Source organism: Ornithodoros turicata, chromosome 3, assembly GCF_037126465.1.
Source record: "Ornithodoros turicata isolate Travis chromosome 3, ASM3712646v1, whole genome shotgun sequence".
NCBI lineage: Eukaryota > Metazoa > Arthropoda > Arachnida > Ixodida > Argasidae > Ornithodoros > Ornithodoros turicata.
In genome coordinates, this window is record NC_088203.1 from 54609888 (window position 1) to 54628560 (window position 18673).

Here is an 18673-nt window from a genome sequence, read left to right on the forward strand (position 1 = left end):
TGAAGAGGAGTGGCTGTCAATCACAAAAGCATATTTGAGACATCGTCTACATACCTCAAAAACAGTTACAATCCCGAAGACAAAACGCAAATTACTTGAGATCCGCGGCCGACGTCCTCACACTTCATCGTTTCAAAACAGACTGATTCAACCGCTGGCGACTGGCCGAAACGCTTCCACTTACGTGCAGTGCAGTAATGCACGGATTGCAAGAACAATAGCTTCAAGGGGGGAAGGCAATACAAGGTTATCACGGCACGTGTTCCTTGAAGGAATAATGCACAAACACGTGAAATCTTGCGATCTATTTTCCAAAGCGGACGAGGTAGCATGTTCCGCGGGGGGAAAACACGTAGCAACTTGCTCTGGGAGGTGTTGCACGACGCACTGTCGCAAAGCTGTCTGAGAGGTCCCCCCAAACCTCTCAGGGCTACATGAATGATTATACAACGTCTTCCAGATTTTCTCTAAGAGGTCCTCTCAGACCCCTCTGTGCTGCCTGAAAGGTCCTACCAGACCTTTCAAGATTTCCTAAAAGGTCCTCTCAGACCTCTTAGGACTGCTTGAGAGGTCTTCTCAGACCCCTCAGAATTTCGTAGAAGGTCCTCTCAGACCTCTTAAAAAATCCTGAGAGGCCTCTCAGATACATTTTCACTAGGGCATGCACTCAAACTGGTTCCTCGAACCTACTAACGCATCTCAACGCTTCTCTGCAAGCACCTCTGTCGACCTATATATCAAAAGGGCTGCCAGGTACACGTACACAGAGAGAAAAAAAGGGGGGAACTGGTGTACTGAGGAGGGGAGCAAAGAAATGGGAGGTGACGTTTCGAGCGAAGGCTCTTCTTCAGACTAGATGGACGGAACGTAGAGGAAATGAGGAACGACGTCCTCCACACTCCGTCCATCTAGTCTGAAGAAGAGCCTTCGCTCGAAACGTCACCCCTTCATCCCCTTTCTCCCCTCTTCGGTACACCAGTTCCCCCCTTTTTTCTATTGACCTATATATCAACTACATTTAACTTATCCTAAACCTAACCTAAACCTAAACCTAAAATAAGAGATTAGACTTCTGTTGATGTAACCAAGTTGTAATGAATGTTCAGAGATACATTGGAATTGAGGTTGTTAAAGTACTTAGAAAAATGTCTGAGCCAAAGCTGCAGATAAATAGGTTGAAAGGCATAGTCAGGCATGGCACTGGAAAAATGTACTTGTACAGTTACTAAAACACTTCGTATCTTTTTTTTAATTCCGTGTTAGCGCCGCGAAGCAACTGTGGCAATGGCTGGCGTACAGACGTGGACAGATGGAGAGAGGACAACAGGAAGGAGTGGGGGACAGGGGGGTTAGTATGCGTCCTGGGCCGACTTCAGGGGGAACTGTGCCGACATTCGTCTGGAAAGTCTTCGAAAAACCCAGGAAAAAACCTCAGACAGCACAGCCGGTGATAGGATTCGAACCCGTGTCACCTCCCAGTCTCGGCGTGGAAAGCGATCATTCTAACCACTATGCCACGGGAGCTGGTCTTGGTATCTTTGCATTTTCTTTTATCTATCATCTCCAGCAGCCAGCTAAAACCACAGGTCAATTTACGTGATATACATTTTGTAGTTCCACAGCTCACTTGAATTTTTAAAATACTTTTGAAACGCTCTGCTTGAATCTTGCTAAGAAAATACCAAGGACATTTTGCAAATTTATTTAATTCAATTTTGATGTATCGGTTCCATCTGTATAACACTGAAGCGGTACACACCATTTAATGAATCATAAGCAGCCATGCCATGCAGGTGGGGGTCACCAAGTCGCAACAAGTGTGTTATTAAAAAGTTACGCTGCCACGAAAGTAACAAAGTTACATGCACAAGTACACACATAAAAGAACGTACCTGCTGCAATACACAGGAAACGTTTCTATACAAAGGTACTGGGATACTTTTCTTAGTTACTTAAAACCTTGTCTAGAATAGTGAATGGATGAACTACAAAATTAAAGGAAGTTTCAACTCATTTAAACACTGTCACTCAAAGGCCCGGTTTCACCAATGCTGAATAAAGGGGTCAAGACAATTTCTTAGCAGTGGTTCATTACATCATGGACACATTGTACTGGACGCCAGAATACAGAGGGACAAAGAATTATTCCTTTTCGTGTCATACTTGACGAGATACAAGCCCTTGAGCACATTCCCGAGCAAAGTGCGCATGTTGCAAACTTGCATGCGTTCCCATTGGCAGCCATAAGCAAGTGGCGGCAGTGAGGTCTGTGATGTCAGAGGCGTATGAGTATGTGCAGTAATCATTTTCTCCGCCTCTATTACCCTCCTCGCTGTGAAACTTGCAATGCAGGTTCGTATCGTTGTAAAGAACCGTTTTTTTGTGCGCGTGTTAATGTGGAATAATCTGGGATGACCTGTAGCAACCCTACTGAAATCAACAGTCCCTTAACTGACATTTAACGCTTAACTCTGCTTCACTAAAGGGAATTATTGTCACTGAAACATTCATCGCGTCACCAACTAATGTTTGTAAAAAAGAACTGCAAGTTTTAGCAACACCGGATCTCGGTTCAACGTTAACCAGCATTTCATGAAGCCGGGCCTAAGCAGCAAACCAGTAGAAGTATTAATCTAGCTCTAAGAATTCAATTTATGAACTAAGATGCTACAACACACGAGACATAACGTGACAGACATGACGAGACATCCTATAATGTGAAACAACTTGGTGCTGCTGCAACATAGCTAAGCTTCATAAACACAGCAACTCTTCGTATAATCTGATGCGGGGAGGATGACTTCGTCTTGCTCTTCAGATACAACTCTGAGGACATGTCTCATAGTCACTATTGAATATTTGATTGGCACACATTTGAGTTGCTTAACAGCAATGTAAGTTTTCCCATCACTACCACACAACAATCTTTCCAGAAGAAGAACAGTCTCTCTTCGAAATATCGGCGGCTTCTGTCCTGAGGCAACTGCCTTCCTACATCTCTACCGGTTCGCTGGATTTCTACCCATCAACAATCTTTCTAGTTTTGCAAAAGAGTTGCTGGATAGCTGGACAACTGAACTGTTTGTTTTTTATTCTCTGCATAATGGCTTTCAGTGAGAATAGATCCATTTAGGAGCATTCTTGAATACTGTGTGAGAGCTGAGGGCAGCTCATACCCACTCCTCACTGGACAGCTTAGTGGCGGCACATATGGGGAACCACACCCAAAGAAGCGAGCCCCATCACTGGAGCTAATGCCCTTGTTAGTGACTGGTTTGTCTAAGGACTTGCAGAACTGAACGACTCTGGGATCATCCGTGAGCCCACTCAGCTCCTCTACAATGTCATGCATTTGCAAAAGCCTGCATACTTGGTGCGGAATCCCATTGGCAGCTTTGACAGCCCCCTTTAGGGTACCGTTTCCAGACTCGAATGGAAAGGCAGAGTGGGCCCAAAGTGGACCCCAGTGATGTATGCTCTTGATGATGTGTGTCAGTTGATGCATGTTATATGTCATAAATGCTGCTCCATACAAAATGAAACTGAATCAAGAGACTTTCAGCCACAGCAAGCTCAGATGCGTTGATTTGAAGCTTAAGCATAATATGAAGGGCTTCTACCAAGCGTGTCCAGTGATGTAAGTATTCCTTCTTTAAAATCCCATCAAGCACTGGAACGCTGTAAAAGAGCACCCAGTTTTCGAGCTCCTTAACCTTCCACCACTTCCGTTCTTTGGTTGGTCTTGGCATGCGCCTCACAACTTTTGGGGGCTGTATTGACAGCAGCCTCTCGTTAATCCTGTCTTGCTTACGACCTATTGAGTATGGACAGTTAGAGGATTCAAGCCATGCCTCTAAAAACTGACGAGCTGTACCGAGCAGAATACAATGCATGTAGTCGGGTACGAAACCCCAACGATATGAAAATGTGGAAGGTTGATCAGTGGTGAAACAGTTTTCACACCATGGATGCTTTTGTTTTCCTTCACTGCCAATTCCATGTCCATTAGCATCTGCTTTTCTGTCCATTCAACAGGCTCAGTGGTCTGCACTGTGTACTTTGTTGATCCTCCAGCCCTTTCACCTTTTTGTAAGCACCAATTGCATCCAAAGTACCCATTAAATTGTGTTATGCCCTGCATGGGTGCTCGAGCAACTGAATCAACAGCACTGCACAAGCAGTAAGCCTTCAAGTTCTGAACCTCCCCTTTGTATCTGAGTGTGAAACCATCACTGCCTAGCTTATCCATTTGATCAACAAATGCACCTTGGAACAATGTCATGTCTGGCTTGTTTTTGCCAAACCACAGTGCAGCCAAAACCAGTTTGCTCATTCTTTGCTCAATTGGCACTTCGTTAATAATAAGCTGGATAGGCCAAATGGCAGTGTTGCTCGATTTAAATAGTGGAGTACCATCAGCATTTGATGTAAAACTAATCCTATGTCCATGCTCACTGGTTGCTGTCACAAAATTGCGATGCAGCTGTCCATCTGAAATATCTGACAATGTGTTTGTATGCGGGAGTGGCATTGTTAAATCTACCACATCACAGTTTTTGAGTAGTCTCCCCAACTGTGTCTCAACATTAAGCAGCACAAAGAGTGGTACGTCAGCAACAGTTGAAACAATGGTCTTGTGGAAGCAGTTTGGGCATTCGAAAGACGAGCTGCTCTCAGGATGACTAATTTGTGAGAAGCAACTAGGACAAAAAAGTGATAAGTCATGGAGGTCCCAGTTTGCTCCAGTAGCTTATTAATTCTGTAACGGGACTGTGGTAGCACTGGATGTTCAAAGAACAGATTAATCATGTCCATCAAGCCCTTGACTCCCGTCAAAGACAATTTATTTTGCAGTGCATATTTGAACACCATAAGCTGCATATCACCCTTGGTCACCACGACTTTCCCAGTAACCAGTTCCTCAAAAAAGTTGCAGAATGATGAACTGTCCTCAGGAACGGTTCCCCTCTGAAGTGGTTCACCAAATGGCTACAAGAAGAAAAAGTAAATGATCACCTTTATTTATTATTATTTTTCATTTAGAAATACTGTTGGCCCTTTGATGAGCCCATGATAGGAGAGAAACCGTAAATCACACATCTGACTTACACACAACTTTTAAAAAATCAAGTATATAATAATTTGCTCCAGTAGTAACTTTGATTGGAAGATGCATTACATGCCACACAATATGACAAAATATCAATAGTGCTTGCTGTGGTGTTGCTGCTACAGAGGATTGCCTACTAATATACTCCAAGATATTATTATAGAGTCTATTCCCCTACATCACATTCTGACGTGGCAATGACATAGTGTGTCTTCAGGATAAAAGAAGGGAATGGACGGTACCGGATTTCAAAACACCATTCTAAGCTTCGTTTTCGAGCAAATGCTAGATAATCTCGGCAGCTGCGCCAAAGAAGTGACCACCACCACGGCAGCGAAGCGCATTCGTTTGACGTCATGCGAATACACCCTAAAATAAATAGCTGTTCATTTCACAACAGAGACCAACAACTTGACTTATTTTAAGCCACTAAATTACATGTAGAACTGTGCAACAGATTGAAAAACTTTGTACAAGACATCAAAGACCCTATTTCTTCATCAAAGTAATCAGCCTAGATTATTTTGTGTCTCGCATGTCATTGGTTGCTACGTGAAGAAGGTGTGAATAATAGAAAATTGCACAAGCCTTCAACCAATAGTCAAGCACTTTATGTGCATCGCCCAGATCACAACACCTTTCTTGCGTCTTCTCTCCAGAAGCCTGAAGGCTGTATCGTGGGAGAGGTTTCACAGTCAACACACTATTGTAAATTCGACGTAGAAAAAACGTTGTTTATCAACCAAATGAATGTTGAATCGACGATGAAAGCGAACGTGAAATTATGATGTCAAATGTCCGCTCGAAAACATGTTAATTTAACAAGTGTCAATCCACGTAAATTTAACGTATATGAAATGCAGTTTATATGTGAATACAACGTACCAGACTGTACGACATGAGAACATAAAAAAACAGCGCTTTACAACGTTTCTCCAACGCTGCCATGACGATAAAAATTACACGTTCAGTGTAATTTTACATTTATTTTAGTATATCCCCTTTACACTTTGAATGTTCATTTAGACATCCCAAGTCTGGTATAAAAATAATTTCGCAGGAAAGTGGGGAATAGAATCACTTTATTACCCAAAGCACATATGGCATAAGCGTTGACTTGAATTTGCTATAGCCCTCGTGTTTATCTTCTGCACTATTGGCTTGTGGTTGTGCTGGGACCTCTGCTTATCTGTACACGTAGGCACTTGGGTGTTGCATCTGTAAAAAATCGTGAAGTGTCAACTGATGAGCTGTTCATGCCTGTGTCAAGACCACTTTGTGGTTATTTATGTTTGCAAATCACGGAGCGTCCGTTTATATAGATCACGATCACAATATCACCACCTTATGTAAATAAGAAGGATCGTCGACGTTACTCACCAGTATAATTAGCTCGGGTCCTGCCTGCTAGCGACGCCACTGTAGCCTCTGGTCCCTTGTTGCCTTATGAACGGCTACCGATTTCATTGTTCCTTCGTGTTTTCCAATCGCTGGAACTCACCGGCCAAGTAGAAGTTCCGCCGTCAAAGAACACTGAGAAAAACGACACAGACATGATACAGACATTTCGACGTTAGATAATTTTCCGATTTACGCAGCATTCTTACCTGTAGCGCATTAGACGGTAAATGATTCCAAGCTTGCTCAAAGAGACACTTTCCGAGTCCTAAAAGAATATGTAAGATGAAAACTACAGTGAATCGACCACAAACTAAAAGTAGCACACCACGCTAATATGCCTATAAGCACAGCCAGGATCGTTTTCATTTTCATGAACTCGGTGGGCTGAATCGACTGGAAGAACAATAGAGTCTTAAACAAACGCTTATAAACAAAGACACCACGCCCGTTTACCTGTATAGACTGTGGCCGCATGTGGTGCATCCGTTACCTACGAGGGATACTCACTGAACCTGTGCTTGACCTGTTCGCGCTGGAAATTACCGCACTCCTATCGAGAAGCCGACATGTTCCTCAGCTCCATCCTCCAGCGGCGTCTCGAACAGTTTGAAATTAACCGCTGCAACGGGCGAGGGCATCACGTGATTCTCTCTTCTGCGCCTGACGAAAAAATACGCCTTCTGCGCAGATTTCTCCTGTGACCGGCTGGCCGGGCGCCATGGCGGTGGTACGGTGGTGTGGGGGTCTCAGCTGGCAGGGGGCAGAGTTAAGAAGATGGGGTGAAGGCGGATGGCGGAGAAAAGGGGGCTCAAACGCCCAAACTTTTATTTTTCTTTGAAATGATTAGAAATTAATAATAGGTAGGGTTTTCAAGATGCTCTGAATTTGATAAAATACCCGTGTCTGGATTACTGGGTGAGCTGTCCATCAGCATTACTGGCTGTCCATCAGCTGTAGGTTTCCGACGTATCGAATTACTACCATATTAATATTTTCTTTGTAAGATCTTTTGCAATGTTAACAGTAGCAGAGTCACGCAAAAGCAACCATGGTAAAGCGCTGTTGAACGGCCTGCGCGGCAGATCCATTGTTTGAGCATGCTTTTCGTTAAAGACATAAGGCAAAATTTTCGCAAAAGTAACGTTGTATATTCGATGTCTGTCCTTCTGTGACTTTCCATTACAGTTATCGACGCTGTTTTCACGTATGACAATCTACTGTTAATTTGTGTGCAACAAATCCACGTTATATTCACGTAAAAGATTTGACATGCTGAATTGACTACGTAATGTCAGCGCGGAATCAATGTTCGCAATATTCAACGTTAATTCTGCATTCTACCAACAATGTGTGTTGACTGGGAATTGTGTGTGACTGTGAAAGCATTAATGAGCGTATTTGCTCTGCATAGGAAATTCTGAAGTCAATGACATGGTGCTAAAAACAATATTTAAGACAAATGTCCCCAGAAATGGGCGGAGGTTGTTGTAACTGCTCTGCCCAACAGTCGGTGATAAAGCAATCGACGTATATTACTTTTAACGTGAATGTGGCCCCGAGTAGCCTAAAAATTACAGACTGCACTCACCGTGCTACTGTGCTGAACTTCAGTCATATCAGGCAAGCTTCCGTGGTCCGAATCGGTGGTGATTGACCGTACTTTCTGATAATAAATGTTAAAAACAGTTTATATCTGGAGTGAAAGGGAAGCAGTGGCATGATATGCTTTAACACTACACTTTTAATGGTGGATTAGAATACGTTTCCAGCATGCTGATTGTTATCAGCTTTGCCAGTATGCCGCTATGCAGCAGTTCCAAAATCACTAGTGGGCCGTGCTTACTTGTTCATCGATGTCGTTCTGGGCTGAGGTCCTTCCCTGCTCTTGTGTTGGGACATCACAATCAAAACAATGCTTCAAAACTTCCTGAGCATCAGAATTGTAGTTCAAAGCGGCTTCCGCAGCAGGAAGACACTGCGCAGCGTACTGGTGGGAGTGGGAACTTCTGATGTTTTCTTCGAGACGTACTTGCGGTGAAGTTTCATTAACAGAAGCATCCCATAGGCTGTCGTCGACTCCAGTACATGAGTCCGTGCTTGAAGAGGCTTTCTGAGACGAGAGGATAATGTGCTTTGTAAGAAGTGATAAGATAGCGTACAGGCTGCAAGACGTTGGACGATATCCACCGAAGACGAGGATTGAACTAGGGCGAACACAAAAGCAAATGAGACACACAATGTTTGTGTTTGTCTTTCTTGTTCGCCCAAAACATGCACTTCATCTACAAAACACGGCCATGCTCCGAAAATCTGTTTAGCACACAGTGAAGTCAACTTACAGCTCGTTGTCTGTAGGCTTTTGCGGTGGACAGGGGAAGCTGAAATGCCGCGTCTGGGTCCAGGTAACTCTTATATGGTCCTCGCTTCTTCCGTGTACGCGGAGAATCCATAATGCGCGTTGCTAAATGTGTCCTCAGCACTTGCTTTCTAAATAATTCAACCACAGGAATTTTTCATGACTCTCAGCGCCGTAAAACTCTGCCGTACCAGACCGCCGCCATCTTGTGCTCGTAATTCAGCGTACGCTTCGTAGTATAAAATAATGTTAGCACAATTAGTGCCATAAGGTTGTTTATAAAACAACAGAGTATTTAAATAACAATTCATTCAGATAAATCAATTTTGCTTTCGATCTTACGCTCTATATATTACGAAGCCACGATACAAGGTATATTTAAACAGGTAGCGTAACTCCCATAGGCCCCTGTGTCTTCAGATTGACGCCATGATAGAGACGGTCAGCACCATCCATCCGTTGCGCGGGCTACTATGATTGTAAATAAATGACGTCAGAGACGACGTCACTAGTATGAATAATAAGTAGTGCATAATTATCCATGCACGTTTACGTTGGCCCGGCCCACTTCGCTTGCCTTGCATTCCCTTTTCCGCGCCCAGTCAACAATACCAGACGAGAACACAGAAAAATAAAGCATATCAGATTTAACGAATCATATCAATTCCAAATACATAGTTATCACAGATTTTGACAACTTCAAACAGAAACGCACCGTGATGACCATAGAGAAATTAGGAAATTTGCCGCAGCCGAAAAAGAAGGCCCTTATTTATGACCTATCTTCATGATAAATGTTTGCATACCTATGCAAAGCATTATATCCCTCTAGTTTCAGTATTTTGAATTTTTAGATGACAGTGTAGCAACAACTTCCAAGGATCACAAACAAAGTCTTACTCATCCAGAGAAACACTGCACAGGTACACTGACTGTGCATGTTTATTGTTCTGTAAACAATACACAAGTCTTTCCTGTTGAATGTAATTGTTTCCATCCAGCAGCTCTTCATAGTACTGGACATTTGTGTGTAGCACTCATCTTACAATGACTTGTTGTTTTACAAACATGTTCCTCATGTGTATGAATATTCATACAGAAAAATTATTTTTCAGTGTTTGAAAAGATGGTACTACGAACTCTGCATACTCAATCACTGCGGCAGCTTCAACACACTTACCTGCTAGCCGCCATTCTATCGCACTTGCAAGAAGCAAAGGTTGCGGATGACACATGCATCATCGGACAACCATTTACAGACTTCGAAAGTTTTATGAAGTTTGAGGAAGAACTGCTGGCATCCCAGAGGATGAAAGAACAGTTGGTGTGTTCTATTGGAATACTGAACTTCAGTGGTTAATTATGTCAGTGGACGTGACACTTGCCTCTTAATGATAGAAAGAATTCCATAAATCTCATACATTAATGGACATGCTGTGCCATACATAGGCTTCCGACTTTTCAGAATTATCCGATAAACTCCCTCGCATGTTTTTTGCCAAAAATAGGATTTGTCCGAGACTATGATTTTTCCATGGCCGCCTTATGGCTTTTCCTCTTTGCTTCTTCCTTTGTCCCTTTTTTTCAACATGTACTTCTCGACTTCAAACTGATCTACTACCCAAAAAGAAAAAAAAAGGGGGTCAGAAGTGTTAGCCTCCTTCAGGGTTGCTGAACGCATGAATGGCCCAAAAGGAGGACAGTACACACACTTGTCCAATCTGTTCTATGCATCCTAGATTCTCGTGACTCTACTTGATCCCAGGTATTGGGCTGGGCTGGGTTTAGCACAGAATAGTTCTGTGTTCGTCACAGCTGCTACTCATTTTTAGCATGGGCACCATTCGCAATTTGTGCAAATACGCTTGTTCATACTCTTACTTCAGTAGCTCTGGGTTGTAAAACATCCGCGTGCTGTATTGTATGGTCTCAGTCACTCTTGCACTTCTTTCCTGGTACTGTCTCTGCACTGACTACTTCAAAACCCTCCAAAATAGGCACATACTTTTCAGACTTTCCCCTGCGGCGACGGAGCGTCCGATCCCAACGACAGCCAGAGATCAAGTGACGCAGAGCGGGGACGACGGAGCGATCGACCGCACATCTTCTTCCGACGAGAGAGACGCCTCTCCGCGACCGCTACGCAGGCGCTCGTAGCGCCCTCTGCGCGCTCCTAGCGCCACCTGCGAGAGGCTAAGAGACAACTGAATTCCTGCACCCTCTCCTTGCCTTGCTCGTGACGTTGGCCTATTGTCTCAGGGCTACACTGTTTTTTTCCACTAATGCTCAACTGGACAAAGTACACCTGAAACAATAGAGCTGCAGCATGACGTCATCACCCAAGAATGCACCTGTACGGTTCAAGGGCGCATACGCTCTATACAGGAGACCTATTATTTATTGAATCACCATCCCAAGATTCTTTCATTTTTACAACTATAATGATTGCATAAAAATAGAAAACCTACTGCAGAAGAGCACCATGCATGAAAAACTGATCGTAGGAATTCCAAAGTCTTACTAAATGAGACTTGCAAAAGAACAAAATATCCTATCACGTAACTCCATCAATGGCTAATAAGAGGCCTAGGCGCTCAACAAATCAACACAGAGTATGGGTAACAAGGAGCGCAGAACGATGTGACTGCTCCATCCGACAGCCAAGCAGAGAACTGACTCGTAATGTTTTTTTCTCCTGTATAAAGTCCCGCAGCTGCACCCCCTAGCAGTTACTTTCTCAACTACTCTCACGACAAAATTATTAAGAATCACGCCAGCGCTACTCTCATTCCCAAGGCAGAAGAAGATACAAAGTTATCACTAGCGAAAGCATTAGTTACACAACAAATCAGCCCACCACAACAGAAGCTAAGAACGATGCGACTGCTCCATCCGACAGCCAGGCACAGAACTGACTCATAATGCTTTTTTGTCTTCTATAAAGTTACGCATCAGCAGTCCCCCTAGCGGTTACTTTCTCAACTAATTTCATGGCAAAATTATTAGGAATCACGCCAGCGCTACTCTCGTTCCCAAGGCAGAAGAATATAGAAAATGGCGGGGATAGCCGGACAACAGCAACCAGCGCCTGACGTGCACGGACATGAAAATCGCAAACAAAGCAAGGATAAAGTTGGCGAAAGAATTAGTTACACAACACATGAGTCACGAGGAGCGCAGAACGACACGTCCATTCCGTCCGACAGCCAGGCGCAGAACTGAATCGTAATGCTTTTTACTCCTCTATAAAGTCATGCATCTGTCCCTTTTGCAGTTGATTTCTGAACTAATTTAATCGCTAAATCATTAAGAATTGTTCTAGCACTATTCCCATTCAGGGCAGCACTATCGACATCGTCAAGACAAGAATGTTCCTCGTCAAAAAAGAAAAATATACAAAGCGTCAACAGAGGAAAGCATGCATCTCGGGGCATGTCAGGAGCGCTATTACACGAGGACAAATCGCACGACTGCTGGGCAACAGAGGAAAGCAAACACAGAGAAACACTAGAACAGAGTGAAAAGACACTCACCATCATTGGACACGTACACTACATTCTCTCATTGTAAATCCGCTCGCCACAAAATCCACCATTCACCACTGACGAACCACACATCCGCACCCCATCAGAGGCAGACGGAACCCCACCGAAGCTACGCTCTTCCACAAACGGCCAACGTAATTGCTAGGAGCAGAATTAACGTGTCCACACCTGCCAGTATCCAAGAGAGAAGTGAATCCTTGAAGTGAATCCCCCTGCAGCCTTTGCTCGTGACGTCATCGTATTGTCTCAGGGCTACACTGTTTTTTCCCACTAATGTCCAACCCATCGCCTCTGGACAAGGTCCACCTGAAAAATAGAGTCGCGGTATGACGTCATCATGCAGCGGCGTGGCTCAAGGACGCGTATGCTCTAGACAGGGGACCTGTTATTTATTGAATCACCATCCCAAGATTATTTCCTTTAGTCTACTATAATAATTGCATAGGGAACTATTGCAGAAAAACACCATACATGAGAGGTGCTTGTAGGAATTAAGCATTTCATTCCCAAAGCCTTTCTAAATGAGACTTATGAGTACAGGAAAGAACAAAATAATCGTTCAGCAAGACATGTCCATCCCATCCGAAAGCCAGGCAGACAACTGAATAATGACACTTTGTTTCTCCTGAATAAAGTCACACGCTTGTCCCCCTTGCGGTTACTCTCTGAAGTAAATGAATCACAAAATTATTAAGAATCGTTCAAGCTCTACTCCCATTCAAGGCAGCACTATCGACATCGTCAAGAATGTTTCTTTTCAAAAAGAAAAAAAAACTACATGTAGAAGGAAAGCTTGTCCGAATAGGTCTGGGCATGTCAGCGCAGGTTTGTCAGACAACAAGGGAGAAAAAAGCGAAAAGAAACACTTGAACAAAGCAGAAAACCAGCATGAAACTATTTCTAAGGACACGCACTCCTGTTATTCAAAAACAGTGCTCATCATAAATCCGTCCAGGACAGTACACACCATTTTTCTATTGCTACACTTTTTCCAGTAACGGCCAATGCATTGCTACAGACACCTGAAACACTGCGTGACGTCATCACATCCTGTCTGAAGAAGACAGCGGCAAAGACAAACACTCCTATTATTTATTGAATTGCAAGGTTATTTCCTTTGTCCAACTCCTAATGACGTTCACTTTTACAATAAAATTCAACAAAAAAAGCACAGTGCATGAATCTTGATCTTTGCGATTTTCACCCCAAAGGCATCATGGTCGTATGAATGTGTGTGTGAGTGAGCAAAAATGTAAGAGTGAAAGGTGGATTGGATGAGTGAGAGAGAGTGGCTGGTTTGTCTCTTCAGATGACGCACCCTGGAAGTCGCTGAGAAGGCGTGTTAGGTTAGCTCAATTGGTAGAGAACTGGACCGGCAATCGAGAAGATGTGGGTTCGAGTCCTACAGTTGGCTAACGTTTTCAGTGACTTTCATCTTTCATCGTTAATTTCTTAGGCATATTGAGGCATTGTATGTATTTGTCCTTTCTATGTTGTTCCAGCCTCAGAACATCAGTTCTTTCATGTTCGTATTTAATGATGTCGTTGATATCCTGTGCAGAATGGGAAGGCTGTAAAGCACAGTCACCCTCACCAACGCCGCGTGAACTGCGAGCGGGGAGCCCTGATCACGGGCCCATCCTGAGCCAGAAAGATGTTGAAATGCGGGGAGCCATCGCTGCACTTTAGTTTCAACGTGTTTAATGTGGCGAGCCCAGCGCAAGTCCGAGTCGATTACCACGCCAAGAAAGCGGTGGAAGCGTACCGGCTCAAGCTTCTTGTCACCAACCCAAAGACAGAAATTGGTCATAGCTTCATAGCTTGGTCAGAGCTCCACGCACTTTTCGGGTGAAAGGTCCATCCCAAGGTGCGTGAGGTACGTATGTACATTATTTAAAGCGAGTTGCAGGCGGCGCTGTATGGCTGGGCGTGTTTTCCTACTGTCCAAAGTGCGACGTCATTTGCATATACGGAAAACGACACTTTGCGAGGAATTACTGATTGTAGGCCGGCCATCACCACATTAAAGAGTGTCGGACTGAGAATACTTCCTTGGGGGACTCTTTGGGGAACAGGATGCTGTGGGCTTTGGCCTTGGGACGTACGGACAGCGACAGTTCGGTCCGTAAGGAAGTCCTGGAGCCAGATGAAGAGCCGACCGGATACCTCATACGAGCGCAAGGCGTGCAGCACACAGATGGGGGAGACGGTATCATATGCGAGGCTGATGTCGAGGAAAACCGATAGGACGATCCGCCGATGGGCACGAGCATGTTGGACTGTAGAGACTAGGTCGAGAACTGGATCCATGGAGCTTCGGTGGCGACGAAATCCAGCCATTTCTTGAGGGAACGCACCTTGTTTTTCGAGCCACCAGTCGGGGCGATGCAAAACCATTCTCTCCATCAGTCTGCCCGTACAGCTTGTTAGGCTCACAGGGCGAAAGGAGGATAAGGCATTTGGAGGCTTGCCTGGTTTCAAGATGGGTGGGAAAGATCCTTGTTGCCAAGACGTATTATACACATGACGGAGAGCTTGGAGTGACCGTCCGTCAAGGTTTCGGAGTGCGGTATAGGTGATTTTATCGGGCCCCGGCGACCAGCCGGCCTTCACAAGCTTCAACGCTGCCTCCAGTGCATTGGTTAGACCTGGTCATAGAGGAGAAGGAAGGAGACCGGACTCTGCCGCGCCGCCGTTGAGAAAGCGTGGTCCCGATCATCGTTCGGCGAATTCACTCATGGTGGCCATCACCGACATCATTCACCATGATCGCTCCTTAACCTACATTCCGACGTCTTTAACTGGATCGTGAGTTACCTTTCTAACAGAGCTCAAACAACCATTGTAAACAACTCCTCTTCGGCCTTCCTCCCTGTTTCTTCGGGTGTACCCCAAGGTTCTGTTCTTGGTCCTCTTCTATTTCTTATATTTATAAATGACCTCCCGCACTCCATCTCATCCTGCATCAGGCTCTTCGCCGATGACTGCGTATTATACCGTGCTATTAAATCCCGTTCAGATCAAATAAACCTTCAGCAAGACCTTGCGTCAATTTCCAACTGGTGTTCCTTTTGGCGTCTTCTCTTAAATGCTTCCAAGTGCTGCCACGTTCCATTTTCTCGCTCTAGGTCCCCCCTCACCTATCAATACCACATTGACGAGTCGGTTGTCAACAGTTCTGATAACTACAGGTATTTAGGGCTTCATTTCTCATCAAAACTTTCCTGGTCAAATCACGTTCATACCATTGTAAGGGATGCAAATCGTAAACTTGGCTTCATACGTCATAACATTAGGCCTGCTCCCCCGGACGTCAAACGTCTTACTTACCTAACCCTATTTAGGCCCAAATTAGAGTATGCCTGCAGCATATGGGATCCCTACCACTCAACTCTTACGGATCTTCTCGAGCCCATTCAAAATCGTGCAACCCGTTTTATTTTTCCAACTATTCATATCCATCTAGTATTACCTTGTTCAAGTCATCCATCGATCTTCCCCCTCTTGCACTCCGTAGAAGATACTTTTGTTTGTGTCTCTTTCACAAGTTTCACTTCAGTCAAGCCATCCGACCCTCTTTCATTGCACCAGCACACCACGTCTCCGCCCGGACTGGTCACACATGCAAAGTTGAGCATATCCATTGTCGTTCATCCCAGTTTCTCCATTCCTTCTTTCCTCATGCTATTGACATTTGGAATGATCTTCCCCAATCCATCACCACCATCTCTGATGTTTCTGCATTTCGTGGACAGTTGTGTTCCTTTTTTGAATTATAAAGTGTGTCATTTATTTGTATTATTTTGTTTGTGTGTTACTGAACATATGTAACCTCGCGTGCTAGTTTATGTTAATATATTCATTATGTGATGTATAGTCGTTGTTCTATTATTCTTTCACACACCCCTCATGTAACGCCCCTCGCGGGCATTTGAGGTATTCGCATAAATAAATAAATGTGATGTTGAATGATGTGCAATGATGTAATTTGATATTGAGTTTCATGTTGAATGATGGGCAATGATGTGATGTGATGTTGAGTTTGATGTTGAATGACGGGTAATGTGAATTTGAATTTTATATTGAATTATGAGCAATGATGCGATGGCGAGAATAATACATGACTTAAAAACCCGAGACTAGGGGTTTTTAAGTTATGGATCTCCACATCGCTTGCTACCTCTTTTTACTCTCGTGAGAATAATATTGAATGACGGGCAATGATTTGATGCTGAGCTTGATGTTGACTTATGTGTGGAGACGAGATGTTGAATTTGAAGACAGTGATGGGTTTGTCAAGTTGAAATCGCCGTTTTAGGGTGTCGGGTTGACATTAGTCGTGGATGGAGGATGTGCATACAACTGCCCATAGAAGTATGCATTGACTGGACATGAATATGGTGCCCCATTTTCAGTGTGCCTGTTCTGTCTTGTGACAATCTTAGCTTACTGGCAGTGGTTGGAAGGCTCCAGTTGTATGCGTGACCTTGCTTCTGGTGGGTGGGAGGGAGGGGGTGTTTGCAGTTCAGCGTTCTTTTGAGGCTTTCGAGTCTGGGTCTCGTCGTTTGGGCGGAGCTGCACTTGGATGAATGACAAGGAGCCGGGAGGGTGGGCTGAGCTTGGCGCGCTCGCGCTATTAGTTTTGCGTCGCCTCAGAGCAGGTGGGGTGTTGTGGGGTTGACTCCAGCGTTAAGGAGCGGTGGGCTGTTGTATCGGGTATATCAGGTGTGGTAGAGGAAGGGTTTGGCGTTCAGCGTTGCGTTTGGAGTTGGGGACGCTGTGGCGCTGCACTTGGATGGCATCCGTAAGGGACAGAAAATGAGGGCTAACCTTTGCATCGCTTCAGAGCAGGTGCGTTACGGGGGTTGGCTCCAGAGCATAAAGAAGCGGTGCGGTTATTGTGGGACGGGCAGGACGGGCAGCGGTTGAATGTAGAACCCAATGCATTGTGGCGTGGACGGGAATGGGATTGGAGAAACGGTTCGGTCGTTTCAGCAATCAGCGCAACCTTTGGTCGTTCCCAGGATTTTTGCCAAGGGAGGGGGGGGGGGCAAGGGTGCTACCCCCTACCACCTCTTTTTCTGGAGGCGAGCGTTGCGGACTGTGCGGGTGCTCACAGGTTCTTATTATGACGTCTCAAAATAATCATTGCGACCTATGTTTAAAGAGCGCATTATTTTCATGAGCGACCTTGGAGCTCCACGTGGGGTTGAGGGTGCACGCCCCCTTGTCCTCCTCTGGGTACGCCTATGGTACTATCTTCTATGGAACTTCGGTCGAAGGCACCGCTAAGTGTGCAAACGTCGACCCCCGTCCCTTAAAGGGGCACTAAAATGCAAAAACAAGTTCACTTCAAATGACGTTGTACGCTCGCTATATGTTAATTTTGTACTTGTTATCATAATTCGAAGCTTACATTTCGTTGCTACAATCAAAATTGTCCCAAACGGTTTCTTGCTTCGGCACCGAGCAGTGAACGACGCTGCAGCTCGAGCATCGGTGCGTTTAAGCCCTGCTGGAAATAAAGGGCATGATCTCAATGAATTATCCCGCAGTTCCAATGAGATTCAATGTGAAATCAGACGACCAATTTATTCAATGTGCATAAGAGGAGTATTTCTCATTGAGGGAATTGGGAGTTTTGCAGGGAAGCGGCCTTCGCGACAACGTGTTCCACCATGTTGTGTGGCGAAGGCTGCGCACAGGGAATAAAGAACCAATTCAAGGAATTGGTCTAATGAGTATCAATGAGAAACGCTGACTTCCAATTGATTTAATGAGATACTCCACCAATACAAGGAATGCGAAGCCAATTGAATGAATTGGCCCAATGTGAACGAATGAGACACGATCATTCCCAACTGAAGGAATGAGATGCTACCTTTTCGGCGCCGTAGCACGTTTCCCCATCCGCGCTCCAAAATAGTTCGCGTGATTTCAAATGTTTTGGATATTTCCTCAAAGGTACAGGAGCCGTGGTATAACCTACTGTTGCGCCTCCCACTTGAAGCTATTGTGTTGCAATTCATGCAATATTGCACTGCACAGAAGTGGAAGCGTCCGCCAGTCGCCAGCGGAATGGTCAGTGTCTTATGAATCGTCGAAGTCTGAGGATGGCGGTCGCGCATCTGCATCAATTCGCCCTTTATCTTTATGATTTTTGCCGTTTTAAGGTACGTAGTTGACGTGTAAGGCGTTCCTGCTCTTTGTATGCCTTTACCCCTGCAGGTATTATGAGCGCTGACGGAAAGATAGCAAGAT

At 44.7% G+C, this 18673-nt stretch overlaps 1 protein-coding gene across 4 annotated transcripts; it reads right to left on the reverse strand.

Moving 5' to 3' along the window:
* Positions 1-4514: 4514 nt before the first annotated feature.
* Positions 4515-9116, reverse strand: LOC135388480 (uncharacterized). 4 transcript variants are annotated; one of them, XM_064618061.1, is made up of 7 exons: positions 8851-9116; positions 8355-8621; positions 8100-8174; positions 6718-7261; positions 6491-6643; positions 6200-6328; positions 4809-4989 (listed from the first exon to the last, which is right to left on the reverse strand). In XM_064618061.1, the coding sequence occupies exons 1-4, from the start codon at positions 8959-8961 to the stop codon at positions 7124-7126; spliced, it is 591 nt and encodes a 196-aa protein (XP_064474131.1). In that variant the 5' UTR covers positions 8962-9116; the 3' UTR covers positions 4809-4989; positions 6200-6328; positions 6491-6643; positions 6718-7123. The 4 variants fall into 4 exon arrangements, with proteins under 4 accessions (XP_064474130.1, XP_064474131.1, XP_064474132.1 ...); XM_064618062.1 differs by lacking the exon at positions 4809-4989 and having other exon boundaries at positions 6175-6328; positions 6718-6776; positions 6837-7261; XM_064618063.1 differs by lacking the exon at positions 4809-4989 and having other exon boundaries at positions 6175-6328; positions 6718-6776.
* Positions 9117-18673: the final 9557 nt, after the last annotated feature.